Source organism: Macadamia integrifolia, chromosome 12 (genome assembly GCF_013358625.1).
Source record: "Macadamia integrifolia cultivar HAES 741 chromosome 12, SCU_Mint_v3, whole genome shotgun sequence".
NCBI classification, from domain to species: Eukaryota; Viridiplantae; Streptophyta; class Magnoliopsida; order Proteales; family Proteaceae; genus Macadamia; species Macadamia integrifolia.
Window position 1 is genome coordinate 29776282 of NC_056568.1, and position 20574 is coordinate 29796855.

At 38.8% G+C, this 20574-nt stretch overlaps 1 protein-coding gene and 1 long non-coding RNA gene across 2 annotated transcripts; one reads left to right on the forward strand and one right to left on the reverse strand.

Moving 5' to 3' along the window:
- The first annotated feature begins 5009 nt into the window (after window positions 1-5009).
- Window positions 5010-15033, forward strand: LOC122057940 (tobamovirus multiplication protein 3-like). Its single transcript, XM_042620305.1, has 11 exons — window positions 5010-5504; window positions 6016-6106; window positions 6204-6256; window positions 6358-6450; window positions 6606-6677; window positions 11312-11384; window positions 11468-11513; window positions 13359-13422; window positions 13505-13558; window positions 13807-13884; window positions 14559-15033. The coding sequence occupies exons 1-11, from the start codon at window positions 5352-5354 to the stop codon at window positions 14649-14651; spliced, it is 870 nt and encodes a 289-aa protein (XP_042476239.1). The 5' UTR covers window positions 5010-5351; the 3' UTR covers window positions 14652-15033.
- On the reverse strand, window positions 12817-15446 carry LOC122057941. Its single transcript, XR_006133656.1, has 2 exons — window positions 15242-15446; window positions 12817-13384 (listed from the first exon to the last, which is right to left on the reverse strand). It is a non-coding gene; the product is annotated as an uncharacterized LOC122057941 (long non-coding RNA).
- Window positions 15447-20574: the final 5128 nt, after the last annotated feature.

Below are 20574 nucleotides of genomic sequence, written 5' to 3' on the forward strand. Positions count from 1 at the left end.
GGACCTCGGCGCGAACCCCACCCCGGGAATACGATGTAGCATACGTATATACCTTAAAATACGGATATAATACCTGTTTTATCCATACATAGCCTTATGGTAGGTGCACGTACACGGTTTGGGCACTCCCGTCTCTTCTGGCACTGGCTCGGACTTGTCGGGCTAGCCGGTGTTTAAGGTCACCCGTGCCATCATAGCCCATAAGGAACCCGCTCTAATATCCTCTGGCTCGGTTCCTGCATGGTTAAACCGGTTCAACCGCGAAATCAGACCGGGTTTTAAGAAGCGGGGTATTACATGACCGATGGGTTTTTTGGGACCTACAAGCTCCTGACTCGCAACTAGCTTATATCACTCAGTGACTGATGGGTTTTCTGGGACTAGTGATATAACCTATGTTGCAGTAGCACACAAATCCAAATTTTAAATTAGTTTTGTTGATAGGCTTGTACAATATAATCTGAATCATATTTACATTCATTTAATCCTTATTGTTATTTTATGTTGCATTACAATTGTATTCGTTTAATCTTGTTAATCTCTAATCTTGTATCTATAATTGTTTGTGAATGTTTTGTGTGTGTACCTCTCATTTGGCTTCTTGGAAGCTCACCCCTCCTTTTTAGATGTTGATTTAGGTAACCATCCGGAGTCTGTGATTGAGGAGTCACTCTCTACGAAGGTGACCTTTGGGATGAGGAGCTATTAAATCGTTAAGTGATGATGTTCTGTAACCCCCAAAAATGAAAATAAAAGCTTATATATCCCTCACTTTCATAAGAAAATTTGTAATAAATCCATTTTGTTAGAATTAAATTGTTAAGTGATGATGTCAACAGTCTCATATTATCTAAATGGCCAAACTACCCTTATGGGTATGTAGACTTACCCTTATACCCTGGACCTTAATTAGTAAAGTAGCGGGTGAAGGGGTTTCCCTTTCACCCATCTTCCATCTTGGCAAGGACCGCAAAATCGTCGTTGAGTTCTACTAGAGGAGAAGAAGGTTTTGTGCCATTGGCAACACTAGCATTGAAGGCAATGGGTCTTCAACCTCGATTACAATGGCTCGGATGGCAAGATCATGGGTGGCAACAAAGGAGTGACTTCGATTTCAAACCTTTTCTGTTTATTATAGATTCATAAAGAAATGAATAGAGAAAATATTCATGATATGTATGAGATGAACTTGAATCCCCAAATATCCTGATAAGTGAAAATTGTTCAACCCGACCTCATCAGATTATATGGGTTTCCTCTACTCTTACACAATTGGGGCTAAAATGTTATACTGATTTTCAATCGAAACTAGTAGTTTCTTTGAAAAAATTTCCGATGACTTTCAGAACAGAGAGAGAGAGAGAGAGAGAGAGAGAGAGAGAGAGGGCGAGGTACTTGCTAGGAATGAAGCAAAATGTCCCAATTCTGCTCAGAACACGACGTTGCAACCTCAACCTCTACTCACATCGCTTCATCTGGGCGCCAATGCTTGCTGGCTATGATGCAAAATGTTCCAACTCTGCCCATAACCGGGTGCTGCAATCTCAATATATCCTCATCTGGGCACCGATAGGATATGGGTGCTGCACCAAAACCTATATTTCAAATCCAACCTCCCAATTTCACTGTTCACCGGGGGAGAGAAAAACCTAATTTGAAGAGATGAAATTGTTTCAAATCGATCTAGGGTTTTCAGCTCCGATCTGGTTTCCTTCACAAAACCCTCAGAGCCAGAGACTTCTTGCAATGTAAGATTTTTATTTCACACTTTTATTATCAAAACAGAGAGCTGATGGTGGGAGTATGCAAGGGTTTTGAATGGTTAAAAATGAGCTCTTTAAGAGGTTAAGTAGAAGGGTAAAAAGGTCATTTTACCTTTTCAGTTAACGATGCGATAAATTAGGATGCGGTGGATATTATTTTCATTTTTGGGGTTTACATGAAATTTTTTAGATTCTTAGGGATGGTACAAGAAAATTTCCCTTAAATTTAAATTTGTCCTGACAACGTCCATGATTCAATCCCCAAATCCAATGACCATGATTTTTGATTGTTAAGTCCGAATTTCAAACTAGTCCGAACCATAGTAAATTTGCGTAAAATCTGCAGATTTTTGCCGTATCTAAACGCTTCAATCAAAATGTCATAGTTTGGCGTATCGATCACAAAAATCTGTATTATATGCATATTCTATAGGTACACGTATTATGCCCATTTTAAATGTGTATAATACGTGTATTTTGGGAGAAAAAAAAATTTAACCCCAAAAGTCAAAACAACACTTCCCCCTTTCTATAAGTTTCTCGATTTTGAAAAAAAATGTGGATGACACACGTCTCCTTTTCTTATTTTATTAATTCCAGCTCCTCTTTCCATATTGCCACTCCCTCTCTCATTTATTATCTTATATCCTTTATTTAACTTCATTTCAAGCTTATCCTAAATCTATTAATTAAGAACCTTAAGTGTCCACCATCTTGTTACTATCTATTACCCTATTAAGGGCCCGTTTGATAACGTTTCTAGAAACGCGTTTCTACAGTTTCTATTTCCAGAAACAGCAAAAACGGAGCAAAAAACGTTTGATAAAACTATTCCGTTTCACTTATTTTTAGAAATAGAAATAGTAATTTTTACTTATTTATGATTCAAGAAACGACCCAGGCGAAACAAGTTCAACTTGTTTCACCGTTTCTAGAAACGACTTGTGGTAATTTTTTCACTGGTTACCATCGACTTCTAAAAACATGACTTATCAAACACCTTCAATTCCGTTTCTGTTTCTAGAAACGGGAATTTATGTTTCTGCCGTTTCTTGAAACAGAAACGGCAGAAACGTTATCAAACGGGCCCTAAGTCTACTTAATTATAATTTTGCCATCCAATTTAAAATCTTAACTTAATTATAAATCTATCGTTAGTTATTGTGATTGAATTATTGAATATCTAAATGAACCTATACACAATCTGATTCCGGTTTTACAATACGGATTCGCATCCATAGGGATTGCTGTGGATTTTCTTGTTTGAAAAGATAATATCAAAGGAAATTTACATCCATCTCCCCTCACGTCTACCCTTATTACATCGACCCCCCTCACGTTTCATTTATTAAGAATAAACCCACCCAACCTAACATTGACCTAACACCGTGAGACTGGAAAAGACGATTTTATCTTTATGATATATTTACCTAAAAAGTCTTGATTCAATGACCATTTTACCCCTGCCCCCTTCTCTGTTGTTCACTGTGAAAGCTCTCGCCGGCGGAAGCCAAGAACATTTATATATGGAAACTTTCGTGCATATCTTCGTTTTTTTCAGAACGAAGGAACCCTAGAGCGTCAATCGCCTTCTTCCCTTCACTACGATCACCTGCGTCCGCGTCGCCGGTTTCTTCAATCGGAGGTAAGTCTGTCTCCCTTTCTCTCTCAGTCTCTTACGCGTATGCGTAGTTTCTCTGATTCTTAGATTTTCATGAACACAGAACATATCCCATTCATTAATAAATGAAAATTTAAAAAGAACCAACAATTCTGCTGCTTGATAATCGCAATGGAAATATGGGAGAACTTTACTATTAAACATTGTCTAAATATTGTAGTTTTGAAATGGAAATTCTCAACGAAATGAAAATTCCAGTAGAAATAAGGGTTAATTTGCAAGGAGCAGGAAGCCAAGAACATTTATATATGGAGAGAAAATGGGTTCAAATGCTTCTTGCAGTTCTTCGGTAATGATTTTAATTCAATGATCAAAACTCTTCCTTTCAGGGCTTTTGGTTAAAATTTTTGATTTGGAAGTTTGAACTAAATGTGGGTTTATGCTGATGATGATGTTGCAGTTATGAAGGAACGTGAGATCGAGATTGGGTACCCAACAGATGTTAAGCATGTAGCCCATATTGGATGGGATAGCCATTCTGCAAATGCATCTGGTTGGGTATGTTCCTTCTTTGTTTAGTCCTTATTGTAGTTACTGAGATTTTTGATCGATTTCTTGATTCGTTTCTTCAATTTCTGAAGATTTTTGTTTAATTTTATGTTGCAGATGAACGAAATCAAGAACTCTTCAGATTTCTCTGCAATGTCGCTTGGTAGCATTGGAGGAGAAACAGATCCCAGCTTCGTTCCTATTTGCTCCTAGACTTCTTTAGGTATGTCTCTGTTTCTTTAATATGTTCTTTTCCGACAGCTAGATTGGAATCCGGTGGGAATTAATTTCTTTTGAAATTCGAGAGCCACCAGAATCAGGCCATTTGGGATGCCGCCAGCGAGAGGTTTGACCGTGAACAACATTGACGAAGAGGGCACTGGCTAGGGCTTAAGACGAGTATGAGATTTTAAGATTGAAGATGTTCAACAGGTAAAATGGTCATTGACTCAAGATGTTTTAGGTAAATATATCATAAGGATAAAATTGTCTTTTTAATTTAAAAAATTAACACCATTCTCATGGTGTTAGGTTGGGTGGGTTTATTTATAATAAATGAAAAGCGAGGGGTCGATGTAATAAGGGCAAATGCGAGGGAGGTGGATATAAATTTTTCTAATATCAATGATGATATTTTAATTTTTTAAATGATTATCCACATACTATTATTATTATTGTTGTTTTTTAAATAAATACTATTATTTATCATGATAGATAGTGGTTGATGAATCACCAATCAACATTGTCTATGATAGATATAATTAAATTTAATAAATATTAGATTAAAAAAAAAAAAAACCTAAATCTAATTTTAGGTGTTTTTGCTCTTGGATTTTTACATAGTAATCGTATTAAACACGTACTGTATCATTGTGGTGCACATTTTATCATACAAAATTTCTAAAAAATATTTTATCAAAAAAAAAAAAAATTCTAAAAAGTACCATTTAATCGAGGTAGGTATCCATTGCCGCATTAGTACCGTTCTTGAACTTACTATGGTTCTACCGGAAAATAAAAGAAAACTTACTATCCTTTTCTTGTCCAAATAAATACACAAAAGCCGAAGTTTTACATAGCGTGGCGGTAATGGTATGATGTCTTTTAAGATGTGTGTCGAGCTGAGTTGTGTGTCTAGGCGTCTGTCGAGATCGAAAAACAAAAAATTCAGGAAACCCTTTTCTGCTATTCGATAGGGATTTTGTTTGGACACTCAATTGGAATAGGAATCGGAAACCCTTCACGTATATCTCTCTGAATGGTCGGCGATTAATTGGCTATATCTTATTTCAGAAATTTTATAGTCTTCTGAATTTCAATTTTCCTTGTTGGAGATTTCCTTCTTTAGGATCTTCCGCTGTGTAATCGCCGGGGAATTTTATTTTATTTTTTCCTGAATTTTTCGGCGATAAAATCTAATGGGTTCGACCAATGTTCCGTCATGGGTGAATTCTTATGGCCTCATAGACTCTTCTAATTGGTGGGATGATATCAATAATTCACCTGTTTGGCAGGATCGTATCTTTCATGTCCTCGCAGGACTATATGTCTTGGTTGGCGCTGTTGCTCTGGTAAAAGTTTGATTTGAATTTTATAGAATTTGTGTTTCTGCTGATATATTTGAATTTGTAAGCTAGGGTTTTGGGGTTTTTTGATTTGGAGGGATTAGTAGTTGAAGTTTCAATTTTTGAGATATTTCATGTGTTTTATGATTTCTTTGGGGTAGGTCTCAGAACATGGAACTCATGCGGGTTCATTATGAATTCATAATGGGTGGCTTGGTTTGTTATCTGTTGATGTTATATAAATTTGTAAGCTAGGGTTTCTGGGTTTCTCTAATTGGAGAGAAGATTAGTTGAAGTTTTTATGTTGGGATTTTTCACGCATCATTATTGTTTTTCTAGGGGTAGGTCTTGGATTATTAGGTTTCATTATGAATTTATAATGGATGCCTCTGTGATAATGGGTTTTGTGTTTCTTGCTCCATCAAATTGTTGTTAGAGCTAGTGAACTTTCGTTTGGGTTGCTCTACTTTTTTTTTTTTCTAGTCGTGGGTTTAATATTGGGGGAGCTTTTTTGCAGATCCAACTTATTCGAATAGAATTGAGAGTTCCTGAGTATGGTTGGACGACACAGAAGGTTTTCCACTTTCTTAACTTCTTGGTGAATGCAGGTTTGTATCTTTTTTTTTCCTTTTCTTTTTGTAGTTCATTTTCTGTTTTCTATATGTTGTATTTTGATTGTTCAATGTGCTTGATTGTGTTTCGCAGTTCGTTCATTGGTCTTTGCATTCCGGCGGAATGTGCAACAGATAAAACCCGAGGTATGGATTATTATTTCCTGAATTGAAGTTTTATGGTGATCCTATGTGGACTTTGCCAGCCTCCATTTTGTTTCTAATGGTTTGTTATTACTTATTATCAGATTTTTCAACATATCTTGCTTGATATGCCAAGTCTTGCTTTCTTCACGACATATGCACTGTTAGTTCTGTTCTGGGCAGAGATATACTATCAGGTTGGAACTTCTTCAAATATGGTTAATTACCTTATGTTTTACAACCCCGGCGGCCACCCCCCCCCCCCCCAAAAAAAAAAAAAAAAAAAAAAGAAAAAGAAAAATTACCTTATGTTGGCTTGTTTTCTTTTAATTTGACTCTTGATATTTGCCAGGCACGTGCTGTATCAACTGATGGGCTTAGGCCAAGTTTCTACACTGTGAATGCTATTGTGTATGGCATCCAGGTAAAGTCCGATTTTCTTGTGTTCATCAATATGAGTCCCAGCCAAGGGAAAGGTTTTAATGAATAAACTATGAACGAATAAACTAAGTTTACAGATGTTTGGGATTAGGGAGTTCCTGTATTACCTTTCTATTTTTTTTTTCCCCATTGTATTATTTTTAAATTTGTTGGTATTGGCAAAAGGAGAAATGTATTAATGGTTGCATTTGTGGAGGGCATTGCATTCCTGAGGTATGCTGGCATGTTAAAGGCACTTGGTGAAACATGGGAAAATAAAATTTCCAATGGACCTAGTGATCTGACATGGATAGATTTGAATGAGACTGTTTTTCAGTATCACATTATCTTTTTCAATATATTATAGAGCATCATTTCAAGTATATCTTAACTTCTTAGATACCATTAGTTGTGAATTAAATAAACTTGATTGAGTTGATCATTCGAGTTCTCTTTTTAGATTAACATAGGATGAAAATGTTAATTGTGGCATCTTATGATTGCTTGTTTGGTTGCCATCGAATTGTGATTCAGAAAAACAAAATTTCAGGATTATTGAGAGTTTTTTTATTTTCAGAGAAAATTTAAAAAGGCTATTCATAGAGGATTAAAGTGGGGTGGTTGGAGTAGAGAGGTGCGTCTGTAGTGTTGTGTGACCGACATATTCCTTTAAAACTTAAAGGGAAGTTTTATAAGACCGGCTATGATGTACGTGGTGGTATGCTAGACTGTTAAGAAGTGTTATATAGATAACTGTAGTAGAGATGAGGATGCTGACGATGAAACGAAACAAGGTTTTGAACCTTGCCTTAAAGAAGGGTAATCAGAGAGCAATCCAGGCTTCTTGCCGCAAGGTGTTGGCTGGATCACACACCAGTTGCACCTTGATCACTCACAAGGAAAGAGCATACCATGATAGGCAGCAAACTCAAGCTTTCATCAATCAAAATTCGTGTCCAATGCTGGCCTTTTTACAAGCTTATACATTAGACAAAACAAACTCAAACCCTATAAAGGAAAAGCCTAACCCAATCTTTAACTAATTAAGTAATATATACTGAAATAATTATTTGATTTGGAGCCATTGGGATGAATGCATACTCAGCCAAATGAGCTGCCTCAGCTGTCACCACAGGATCTCACTGCCCATGCCCAAATTTTGGAGAACAATAAGCAATGGGACGGGGAGAAGTGCATTATTCTAACTTGCAGTGTTACCCCAAGGTCTTGTTCATTGACAGCATATAAGCTTTACTCCCACAGGTTATGAGTGGGCCGAGTAAACAAGGACACCGGAGGCAATCCTCTTGGTTACCTGCCTACTCGTTATGAGAAGGTTCAGATGCTACTTAGCGACGCTTCTTAGGTTTCTACATGATTCTTGACAATGGTCCATGGAATTAGGGTTGTCAAACGGTGCGGTTTTGGTTATTCAGTTCGGTTCTGGTTCTGGTTCTGGTTCTGGTTCGGTTTACATTTTGATAAGGTGAAACTAAAACCGCACAGGATAGGAATAAGGTGAAATTAGATTCGTTTTTGTCCGGTTTCGGTTTTAGCGGTTTTTAATCGGTTTTTGTTATTCGGTTCACAACCGGTTTACATGGGATTAATGGTGTTTTAGAAAATGGTTTGCATCCTACAACTAGTGTGAATCCTACATATATTAAATTTCCTAAAGAATTAGGACAATATGCATTTATTTTTCCAAGGACAATATACTTTCTATATAAAAGACTACATATATTATAATTAATTATCTATGATCCTAGAAATTAGAAAATCAAGAAGTGTGACTGTGTGAAAGTGAAGCTCCCTTCTCGGTTAGTACTTTGCTTTTTTTTTTTCTCCCCTTTTTTCGTAAAGACCCATCGAAATTCAAAACACTTTAAGCCTTTAATACTAGGTGCCGGTTAAACATTAGTTTTTTCGATTCAGTTTGGTTTCGAACCGGAATTATTTCCTATAAAACCAAAACAAGATCAATTTACTACAGTGCGGTTCGGTTATAACCAGTCGGTTCCGGTTTTAGTTACAGTAAACGGTTTCGGTTATATTTTGACACCCTTTACATGGAATTACTACTTCATGGGGTGTGAAGCACATGCTGAGCATGAAGTATGGGGTCGAGCTTGGAGCTTCTAGTGAGTATTATCATGAGGATCACAGGCCCACACATTTTCTGGAGTTCAGCAACTTGGAGGAGGTAGACTACTGAGGGAGATTGGGAAGATACATTCACATAGATACAAGATATTGCCGGTGCTAGATTAATTGCAGATTGTCTAACAACTGGATCATAGCACAAAAATGTTACTAATCCACAGGCTAGTTGAAGCATTATATTCTTGTTGTAATGGTGGATGTAATGCATGTAGAACGCTTTGGCTTGACCGATCTATATGGAACGTCAAGTAGATAGCCAGTAACTTATTATAGTCTGTCGTTATAAGCATGTGGCTGATTTGTAGTGGTGCGTCAGGTTGACAGCCAGCACTTATTATAATTAGTCATTAACCATCAATCTTTTTGCATGGATCCTTGCTCTCATTCTTGCTCGGAATCTCCATGTATCCGACCCCATTAAGTTGGGATAACATTTTGGATGTTTTTATACTGAAATAATAAAGGACACTGACTCAAAATAGGACTGGACTTATAGAAACCTAATTTAGCCTAACTAAGACACTTAATAGCAATTCAATTAAAGAAATAAAGAGACTTATTAATCTCGTATGGCCTCTCCCTATATGATAGGTCCATTAAAATGTCCTATTACAATGAGAACACCTGGGATCAAAGACCCAACACATACGTAACCCAACATAATTCTTATTTCTAATAAAATAATCCCATTTATATGACTTATCTGCATCACCTTATGGTACTACTTCACTATCTGCCACCCAAGGTCCCTATTGATTCACATATGATTCCACGTGCTAAACAAGTGATTGTCCAATTACAATAGGGTTACATCAATTCACTTTTAACAAATGAAAAAATAAATAGAAATTTGAAAGAATGGAGGAAGCATTGGAATCAAAAGTCTTTAAAGTGAGTAGGATTAAAAAACAAAATATATGAAATGTAACTTTAGTAAAGATTGGGTGAGATTGGAGTGGTTGGAATAGATGGTAAGGAGATATCCTGGGGATAATGCTGCCCTTTGGCCTCATTACTGTGAATTGCATTTATCAGGTCTTCTAGTCCCAAGAAGGTGATATTCCTACATATTGTAGCATGGGTGCTTATGAATGCTCTTATGAAGAGGAAGGTTAGTGGGGATTCTCATCCTTATGGTGCAGCATTGTTGATGGGGGAGTTCTAGATGCCAAGCTGTGGGATTCTTTTTCTTCCTCATTTTTTATGCTTGATTGGCTTACGACAAAGTTTGATTATAGTTTATGATTTTATTAGAGTCATGGTTTAAAGTATCTTTGATACCGATACCGATACCGATACGATAACCTTCAATACGTATCTTAAATTTAGCCGACCGATACGATACACACCAATACGATACATGAAATTTTAAAAATCCTTTCGTATCGATATATATCCTACGATACATACCGATATGCACCAATGCACTATCGATACGTACTGATACTCTATGGAAAATATAAAATCGAGGTGAAATATACGTTTTGGTATGTATCAGTACGTATTGGTGAGTATTTGTATGTATCGATCGGTACGTATCGATGAGTATCGGTATGTATCGATCGGTACGTATCGATGAGTATCGGTATGTATCGATCAGTACGTATCGGTGAGTATCGGTACAGTATGTACCGATACAATGCGCTATGGTCATATAATGGTCAAGATGGGTATTTTTTCAGAAATCAAGGTTGGGAACAAAGATTTTACATTTATGGGACAACTACAAACCTTGAATTCTTAGTGCGATACCCTCAATTTAGTGTTTATGCATAATACCCGTATGCAACGTTAAAGCCCCTCTTTTAGACCCATAAAAGTGGTCCATTACACTCAAAACAAATAGGATTAAAGGCCCAACATGTATAGAACCCAACCCTAGGTTTATTCCTAATAAAATAAGCCTAGTTTGGTGAAGAATCTGCATTAGTATTGTTTGATAAGAATCCCAAATTCTATGTATATGCCCAAGAATATCTTGATTATATTGCCTCTAGAGCCATATTTTGATTTTAGAAATCTTTCCAGAAACTAGAATAATTTAAAGCTCATTAGGTAGATTATATCTATTTACTCTAGGGCCAAGAGAGATTGGAGGTAGGGGAAGCTCCTAGGCTCAGTTCACAAGTCTCAGGAAGAATTGTATTGCATTGATACTACCGCAAGATATGCTTCACCGCATGCAGTGCCCTGACTGAGAAGACCAATTACTTCTCTTTTCTTGTTGACATAGGTAGGCATATGTTTAGTATTAATGTGTAACTGAGGTTCATGAAAGTTCTGAATACAATCTAAAACAGTACCCTCATCATAATTTTCTTTTTTGGGGAAAGATTTTAAAATGCCATTATAATACTGCTTATATAAATATATTTATTGGACAGATGTGATTATTAACAATAAGAAAAAGAATTGTGGTTGTTGACTAGAGTGTAGATTAGTTTGCTAACCCTTTTTTTCTTTAATTTGTTACAGATAGTGTTGTGGTTAGTTTTGTGGTGGAAGCCCGTCCATCTTGTGCTCATCCTGTCCAAGATCTTCTTTGCAGGTTTGCCAGCATTACAAATTGCAATTTACTAAATAGCATCTGTAACTTGATTCTAATCTTTCTAGCTAACATGTGTTTTGCAGGCGTCTCATTGTTTGCGGCCCTTGGTTTTCTTCTCTATGGAGGGAGGTCAGTTCTTTCTTGGACTCTCAACTGCTGTTACTATATTTGAAAATGCATAGATAGCATGCATATCTCGAGCCTTGTTTATTGAAACTTGCATATCCACCCTTCTTATGGAAAACTCACTCTTTGAGAGATGAATTGTGCACACACAATGGGTAGAGAGACTGCACATGTTACGATTGGCGTGGGATTTCAACTGCGTCCTATGAAGCAGGCCCTTTGGTCCATTGATCCAGGCTGCAGCTCGCAAGCTCACATTAGATCCACTGAATAATTGAGAAACCTAGGCTAAAATTAGGGACTTCTACGACTGCAAATAATGCATTTTTTTCCTTGGCAAAATGACATCCTACCTAAAGAAGGGTTCCTTGGTGGGTTAATATCTGCCAAATGGTTTGGTATATTTCGAGTTTGTTTGACCTAAAAAAAGGGCAAATTATTATTATCACAAAGGTCTTATCGTTCCAATCGTCACGAGGCATCTATTCTGCCACGTGGACAGATGGTATGCCCATTCCAACTGTTGTATAGAGAGGACATGGTCTGGATTAGCTACATGTCTAGTTTCAGACTCTAATTCAATCAAATATCCCTATTGTGTTGGCACACATTGTGTATTAAGAACTTTCCCAGTTCTGACTGGGAATAGATGGATTGGATTAAAAAAAAAACCATAAAAATTGATGGCTCTTATTTATCTTGTGATTTTTGGAAAAATCACCTTCCATTGTTACATGGATAATACCATTCCAGAAGATTCCTATTGATCCAATGGTCAGAAATGCCTCAACATTCATCCATGTTGATCAAATCTTTTGTGGACCTATTTTTAACGCAAGGAATTTCTGTAAGGGTGTTTCTGATATGTGTTGTGTTGACTATTATTGACATGAGCATCCTGATTCCAAACTGGCCATATGATGTACTCTCTAGGATAGCAACTTGAACAGAAACTCTTTTTCTTGTATGGCCAGACACCATTATGTTTGGTACATTTGAAGAATGAATGGTGAATGGTCCTCCAATTTGCATTACCTTTAACATATCTAGTGAACGAGTGTGGGAGAATTGACTTATGGTGCTTAGTTTTCCATTGTTCGGTGGTTAGTGTGGAGATGACCATGTCCTATTTTGAACTGCCACATTTGGAGATCTTTGCAAAAGATTGACATGTTAATTTCCTAGGGCTGATCAAAGAGTTGGACATGTACAATTTTCAAGGGGGGCCTAAACAGGAATTCTGGAGTCCTGTGTATACAGTCAACTTTCCCTAACCATATCATATTTATTAGGACACTGACATATTTCACTCCAAGTTGTATATTGTTTGATTATTCTAGTGTTCGTTTTGGGATAAGAGTGGCAATCATGTGGGTTTTGATGGTTTAAGCTAGGTGCCTTGGGCAATAAGCTTGACTTGAATTCTGAGTCCACTCAATATTAAATAGGAAGGGATAGGCATGCCCAAAGCCTATGACAGTGAGTTTGGGCCTGCACAGATTTTAAAGTAAGGAGTAAAGGAATTCCTACCTTGATGTGCACACTCATGATGCGTGCCACGGATATCAGCTGTGCAGTTGGCCCCATGCCAATAGAGGGTTGGGACACTTTAGGCATACCTGACAGGCTGGAACACCTTAGGCAGCTCCAGTCACCACCAACCAAACCCAAACTATTGACTAATGTAGTTGGCAGGCCACACCTAATAGCAGCCTTCTTATTCGTCTGGCCAAGCTGAGAATTGCCTCCCCTAGCTGGCTTGGACCCTGCTAATTTGTGTTTAAATTTGTACTTACATTCCCTGCATTGTACATGGCCCTTGAATTTTTGGCTTGCACATTCTGGCAGACTCTTCTTAATGCTTCAACGCTTCCCTGTTGAGTCAAAAGGCCGGAGAAAGAAGTTACAGGAGGTATTTATAGACTCACTTTTTCAGGCACTCTATATCTTCTGGCTTCCCGTTTCTTTATTCATTGTTTTTCTGCTCTGTACAGGTTGGCTATGTGACCACCATATGTTTCTCATGTTTCCTAGTAAGATGTATCGTGGTCAGTTTCTCTGTGTTCTACTGGCATAGTCAGTAGTATTCTATAATGCTTACATTTTTAATGACTCATGCTAAGAATGTTTTTTGGTGCTGTGGAAAAGATAGTACTCTATTGCCTCTGATTAGTTGAAACCATCTAGCGTTCTATGATTTCAACTGAGAAATGGCTGTGGCAACATATCAGTACCATTAAGAAGGGTACGAATGTAGTGCATCTTACACACCGATTGCAATCTTTGTATGTGACAGATATGCTTCAGTGCGTTCAATAAAGCTGCCGATCTTGATGTTTTGAATCATCCAGTACTAAACTTCATATACTACCTGGTAAGTTTTGTTATCTTTGGACTACTGGTTATGTGAAACAATGTTAAAGTAGCATTGAGAAGGTGGAGATTAGGAAATGTGATTTCTTAACACTCTAGGCAGGTTGTCAACTGGCATTCTACCATATTTGTCAAATAATTGGCAAACATGCCCTAGAAAATACAAGGAAAAATGAGAGCCCTTGAACTACATGATGAATCTTGAGATCAGGTCAGGTTACTAGAAAGCAATGGAGCTATGGATTGGTGGGCTCCCAAACTAGCCTTGTTCTCTCTCTTGTTTTCAATTTAATATTAATTTTCTGAAAAAATTAGAATCACAAACATGCACTCCTTAATGGCTTATGTAAACTTTATGAGCCAGATTTGTTCTTGAAGAAAGGAATCTCCTGGTTTGTTTCTCTGGGAATAGTTGGTGCTAGGATTTGCTAATTAACTGATGCATATGTTTGTTGGTAACATTGACCCATTCTTTTTCCCAAAAAACTTAAATAAATAATAATAATAATAATAATAATAGGAGTATCATTTATCTTGGTGGAATTATTCCTCTTGAAGGAAGGTTGAATACATTTGATGCAGACTCTTCCTATATTATTGATACGACCTTGATTTTAGCAACTTTGTTGGCAGCAAGATTAAAGAGTTTTTTTTTTTCCTGGGAACTGTTTACAGTTGGTGGAGATTCTACCCTCTTCTCTGGTCCTTTTCATTTTGAGGAAGCTTCCCCCCAAACGTGGTATCACACAGTATCACCCCATCCGTTGACATGATTGAAGAGGTTATTTGCTGTCTGGGAAAACCTGCGAAGCAGGGACTAATGGGTGGCTTGGTTTTGAACAAGCTCATCTGCCCTCTTAATTGGAGATGCAGTCAAAGGTAGCAAGAAATATCTTCTGTGCATATATTGGACACCACGCTCATCTTCTAGGATCTAAACAAAAACAAGGGCTCTGTTTCTGTCAAGTGATGTAGATTTGTGAAAAAGAATATTTTGGAAAGAAGTGTTGTGAATTTTGAGGACCCACTTTAGTGTTACTTTTGCTTGGTTTTGTTTATATATGGATGTTACTGTGTTGGGTCCCCAATTCTTCTAATCTATTGTTCTATGCAATGATACCAAGCAGCAGGATGTTTTCCTCTTCTCAAACTACTTTTGAACACATCACAATAACCCATGTTTCATGAAATCATTTCTAAAGTATTTGCTTAGAAAGAGACACATCCTAAGGTCCAGAAGAAAAAGAGGAATTCTATGCCATGCAAGATAATACCGCTAAAGAATTGCAATTTGAATAATACTACTGTGTGCATAATCAAATGGTTGCAGCTGGGGTAATTGGCAGAAAGATGCATACCTGGTGCCTTTTTAGTTAAAGAGGATGAGAATATCATCTGGGTAGGGCTGATTCTCTTTCATCTCTTCTCTCTTTCTCAGAGCTTTGCAATTTTGTGGGCAAAATGAAGAACTGAGAGGGAGAAAGAACTGCTTTGTAGAAAGTTCTCTGTTTCGTAGATCATTGTGGTTTTCCAGGCAAATCAAACCAGAGGGAGGAAGACCGACTTAAGACAGAGACAGGGAGGGGGGTGATGGTTAGTTGAGGAAATATATTGGTTTGGATCTGATCCAAATCTTCCAGTCTCCATGTACCAAACAGTCTACCCGTGTGCTTGAATGGTAGCTTTTATTTAATTCTCATTTTCTTCTACTTAAGTACCTTCTTCTGATATAATTATTGCAGAGCCTCCTATTGAGTTACATTGACCATGTGTCTTGTAGTGGAAGTGTGGAGCAGTTCATGTTTGATTAACAATAGATGTTTTACTTTTATGGTTTGATTTTTCTTTTTGGTTAAATATTTTGATGGGACAAAGTTTTTTGTCCGTAAGAGGCCCCTACACTACAGACAAGGGGATGCAATGATGATCGTACCCCCAAACCCAAGCCCCTGCGTATGGGCTCATGGGCCTCTCATGTATAGAAAGCACCACACCTATTTTGATGGTTTTCAAATGACACCACATAAGCCATAGGCACTGCCATATTGAGGGCCTTCGGAAGGTTATTAAATTCTCCGAATTATTCACGAATAATTCTGCCAAATAGAATTTTATCGAATTTTATGAATAATTCGGTCCGAGTTTGAATCAAATAAAAAATTCTGAAAAATTCTTGAATTTTATAGACTTTTTTAAAATTCATGAATAATTTATCCGAATCAAATTTTATCCAAATTACAATCGAATTTTATCCCATGTTAAAAAAAAAAAAAGGATACTTATATAATCATAAGGAATAGGCAGCCCAAGGGAAGCGTCTACATCTGTGTTTGGCTCCAGAAGATGAGGGAGACTGGGGTTGGCTATATTGGGATAAGTCTAGGTAGGGAAGCCACAAAAGGGGACGTTAGCAACTCTGAGAGACCCGCCGGCACTAGTAGAGGGCCCTATTAGTGAAGGATCAGTAGCATTGACATACGACCGAACAGCAGAAGGATCTACATGTCTCATTCTCCCCTGAAAGAATATCAGTCAAGACCAGAACAAGGAAGAATCTGTGGGAAATACTCAAGAAAGGGCAACATACCACTAGACCAACGGGACCGAGAGGGGTGCACACTGTCTCCTCCTTAGGAAGGCTCCATAGTCCCTATCCAGATCAAGAAAAAAGTCCTCCCATACTCCGTTAGCCAAGTGCCTCATCTTGTCCACTAGGATGTCTCTGGACAATGCATAGTGGGTTGAGGAAGATTGGGAGAAGGATGTGGATCGATGTCTGACCGCTAGGGTACTACTCTCTCTCCTAAGTACCAGGCATGGCTCCATAGGCCTTGGAAAAGGACTCAGTTCTTAGACAGTTGATGAACCGAGATGACTCTCTTGGAATCTGGAAACAAAAGGTCATGGAATGGTCTCCAAGTAGCCTGCAAAACCAAGGAAGGGTAAGTACAACATCAGGCGAATGGAATTTCAATATCAGACATGGCATACCTTAGTGAGATCGTTCAAAAGAGAAAGAAAAGTTGTTCTTGGAGGATGGCGTCGAGCCCAGACCACCTGGTTATCTCCTCATTTTGTGGCCAAAGGGAAGAAGAATGTCTCAGGATCCCTCAGTTTATGGGCTATGGTTCCCAGATGCTCAAAACACTAGGGCTCTTTTAAGAAATCAAAGTAAGAAATTGCAGACCAAATGACTAAAAGAAAATAGGTATGAGAAGGGAAGTTATCTAAATGATGTAGCTTGCCCCCTTGAGGCCCCTATCCCTATAGGACAACAGGTCCAGGGACCGTAGGAGATATGCATAGGCTGCCCTGCCCCAGTCCTAGGTATATACTGTGCGAAGATTTTTGGGGAAGAACACCAGGTGGATATCTACTCCTCCTCGGAGGTCACTGAAGAGGCACTGGCCCATGACAAATAGCAGGAAGGAACGTGCTATCTGAGACATGTTGCCTGGGTTCTCTCCCAGGCCACCTTTCCCCCATCAGGCACTAATCTCCCCTAGGCGGATGCACATCTGGCCAACTTTAATGGTGACATCGGTCAGATCTGCGAACTCCCTGGTAGTCAGGAATCCTGTGGGTAGGATCATGGTTCTACCCCTAAATGGAATGCTCGTCAAGGCATAGAAGCACATAGGCGTAATGGTGATCTCGCCAACAGGAAGGTGAAAAGTGTGAGTAATCAGCCACCACCGCTTCATCAGGGCCCTTACTAATGCCAGATTAAACTTTTGGGTTTCTACAAGGGCCAGCTGGCACAGATAGGTATCATCAACCATCTCCTTCACCCTACGAGGGAGCATCCTATGCCTAGACTGAACCATGTTCGGATGCCCATAGGAGGCCAAGGTATGTGATTCCTTCCCCTCATGCTAATGGAAATAATAAATAAATAATAAAAGAAAGGAAGCAACAAAAAACAAAAACAATACAAAACAGGAATAAAAGATTATCAAAATAATGAATGAAATGTAAAGACTTACCCAGGAACCCCATATGGAGTTGTAGATGTAATTCCAACTATTGTGAAGGGTTTGCCCGGAATACCAGTCGGCCAGGCCCTCATCCCTGTGGGAAGGACTCGCAACTCTCGAGCTGGACCTCTCCAGAGTCTTCCTCTTCCTCCTTTCGACTATATTTTCAATAATTACAAAAAGCCCTAAAAACTTTCCTAAATTATAATAAAAACCCTAAAAACTTTCCTAAATTGTAAGAAGCCCTAGAAAGTTTTCCAATTTACATAAAAGCCCACAAGAATGTTAAATTCTCCAAATAGCTCCTCCCTCAAGAACAAGATGAATATCTTTAAGAACTCCAAGAGCAAAATGAAGAACACTAAGAACAAGCTTCAAGAACAAGAGGAGCAACTTCAAGAAAAATCAAAGGGTTCTAGGAACTCACTTCACTCAGAAAAGTTAGAATGAAGAATGAATAGGGGAGGGGACCCATTTTATACAAAAAAAAAAAGAAGGATTTTATAAGATTTCGAATCAACATCAAGAATCAAAAGATTCCAAATCAAACATCAAGAACCAAATTCTAAACCAAAAATCAAGAATCAAGAAAAAATCAAGAGAAGACATAATTTACCCGGCCCCGGGCGGCCCAATCTCATTGACTCGGCCCCAAGTGGCCTAATTGCATTTACTCGGCCCTGGGCAACCCACTCACATTTATCCAGCCCCAGGTGGCCCAATGTTGTTAACCTGGCCCTAGGAGGCCCTTTCTCGTTGATCAGATTCGAGTGGCCCAATCTCATAAACCAAATCCCTGAACTGGCACATGTGAAGCCCGGCTAATGAAAATCCAAACATCAAACATTTTTTACTTGTTGCAAGATTGGAAGAGCAGCGAATTCCTCTCTTGTAACCATTGATCCTAGATAGTTCAGACCCAGCCTGGAGACCATATTCTCTGAACTGGCACATGCGAGGCCCAGCTAAGGAAGAATCAGGATCAAAGTACTAACTTTTTTTTGCAGGATTAGAAGAGCAGTGAATTCCTTTCCCCAAATTGGCAGCCCAAGTAAGTCCTAAAACTTTAGAGATATTATCTGTTGCATTTTTTTTCAACTCCATCATAATTGAGTAAGATGACGACAATATGTGCTTCGGGTGACAAAATGTGGTTCTTCTTTTCTTTAACCTTCGACTGTTGGCACAGGCCTCGGCCAAAGAGGGGCATTCTGTAGATAACCAATTTTTTCACCCTCCTCTGGCTATGATGAAATATGGATCTTGGGCGTGACTTCTAGCTTCCGACTAACAGAGATGCTGATGGAAACATTCCCTATTCGAAACCCTAGAGTCCCCGCATGGGAGAGATGAAGGTCTAAATTTGACTTTTCATATTTGAAGGAATTTGGTCAAGATGACCGTGCAGATAAATAGTGCTCAGAAACACGATTCCAACGAGATATGATACGTCAAAATTGGGTCGACGAACCTCCAGCAATCATCCCCAGAAAATCATGCCTTCCTGCACATATGCCGCGCACACGGACAGTCCCGCTGGAAACAAAGAAAAATCCCTCACCTAACCCAAACACCCTAAAATTCATCTCCCACCTACCTAGATAACCCCAAAACACTCCTGAGTCTGAAACCCTAGAAATCCCTATGAGGGAGGGAAGGGGTCAAATTTTGGCTTTTTATATATAAAGGAATCCGGTCAAGATGACCATATAGATGAATAGTGCTCAAAAATATGATTCCAATGATATATGTTACGCTAAAATCGGACTGACAGATCTCTCGTACTCATCATCGGAAAAATCCATATTCGCGTGCGCACTGCACACTCTGGCCAACAGGGCAGCCTACACGCATGCTCGTTGTCCACGGGCTATGACATATGCACATAGCCATACCATGCACACAGCCCCACAGCAATGCACATAGCCCCACAGCCATGCACACAAACCCATAGCCATGCACACAGCTAGGGGTGTTAATTCGTGGCTCGACAGGACTAAATCGACTTGGACCGACCGTTTAAAGACCGGCCCAACCCGTATCGTTTACTAAACGTGTCGATCTTGAGCCCGACCCATTTACAAACGGTCGATCTCAGTTTTACTACTTGGACCATTGGGTGCCCGATCGAGATCGATCGAATAACACTTAATGGAGACCGACCTATTGTGCACCAGCCTGGCCCGACCCTTTAATCATTGTAGAATACCTATTTTACCCCCCAAATTAAAGAGTAAAAACTAAAAAGTAAGACATGTTCACATTTTAAATAATGGTTATATTTGGTATCATTTATTGATTTATTATCATTTTTTTGGGCTTACATGAGTGGGCTGGAATATAAGAGCACATTTTAAAGATGACCCGTTGAAAAACTGGTTAAAGCCCATTAAACATTAAACATGTCCATAGCCCGGTTAAGGCCTGATTGAAGCCCGATTAAGGCAGCCCGATTATAGCACGAGGTTGGCCGACCGACTGAATATAAAGTGTACCATGCCCTCAATAACTAAGCCCGATTAGTTAAATGGGCAAACATGGTGCAGACTTCGAAAGTCCGACCGGTTGACACCCCTACACACAGCCATGCACACCCCTGCTACATGCTATGCACCCCTGTCACACAGCATGCATGGCCCCATTGCATGCATGTGCACCTCGATCGAATAGTGTGCGTGCCCTTGTCGTACGCTATGCATGCCCCTGCTGCATGC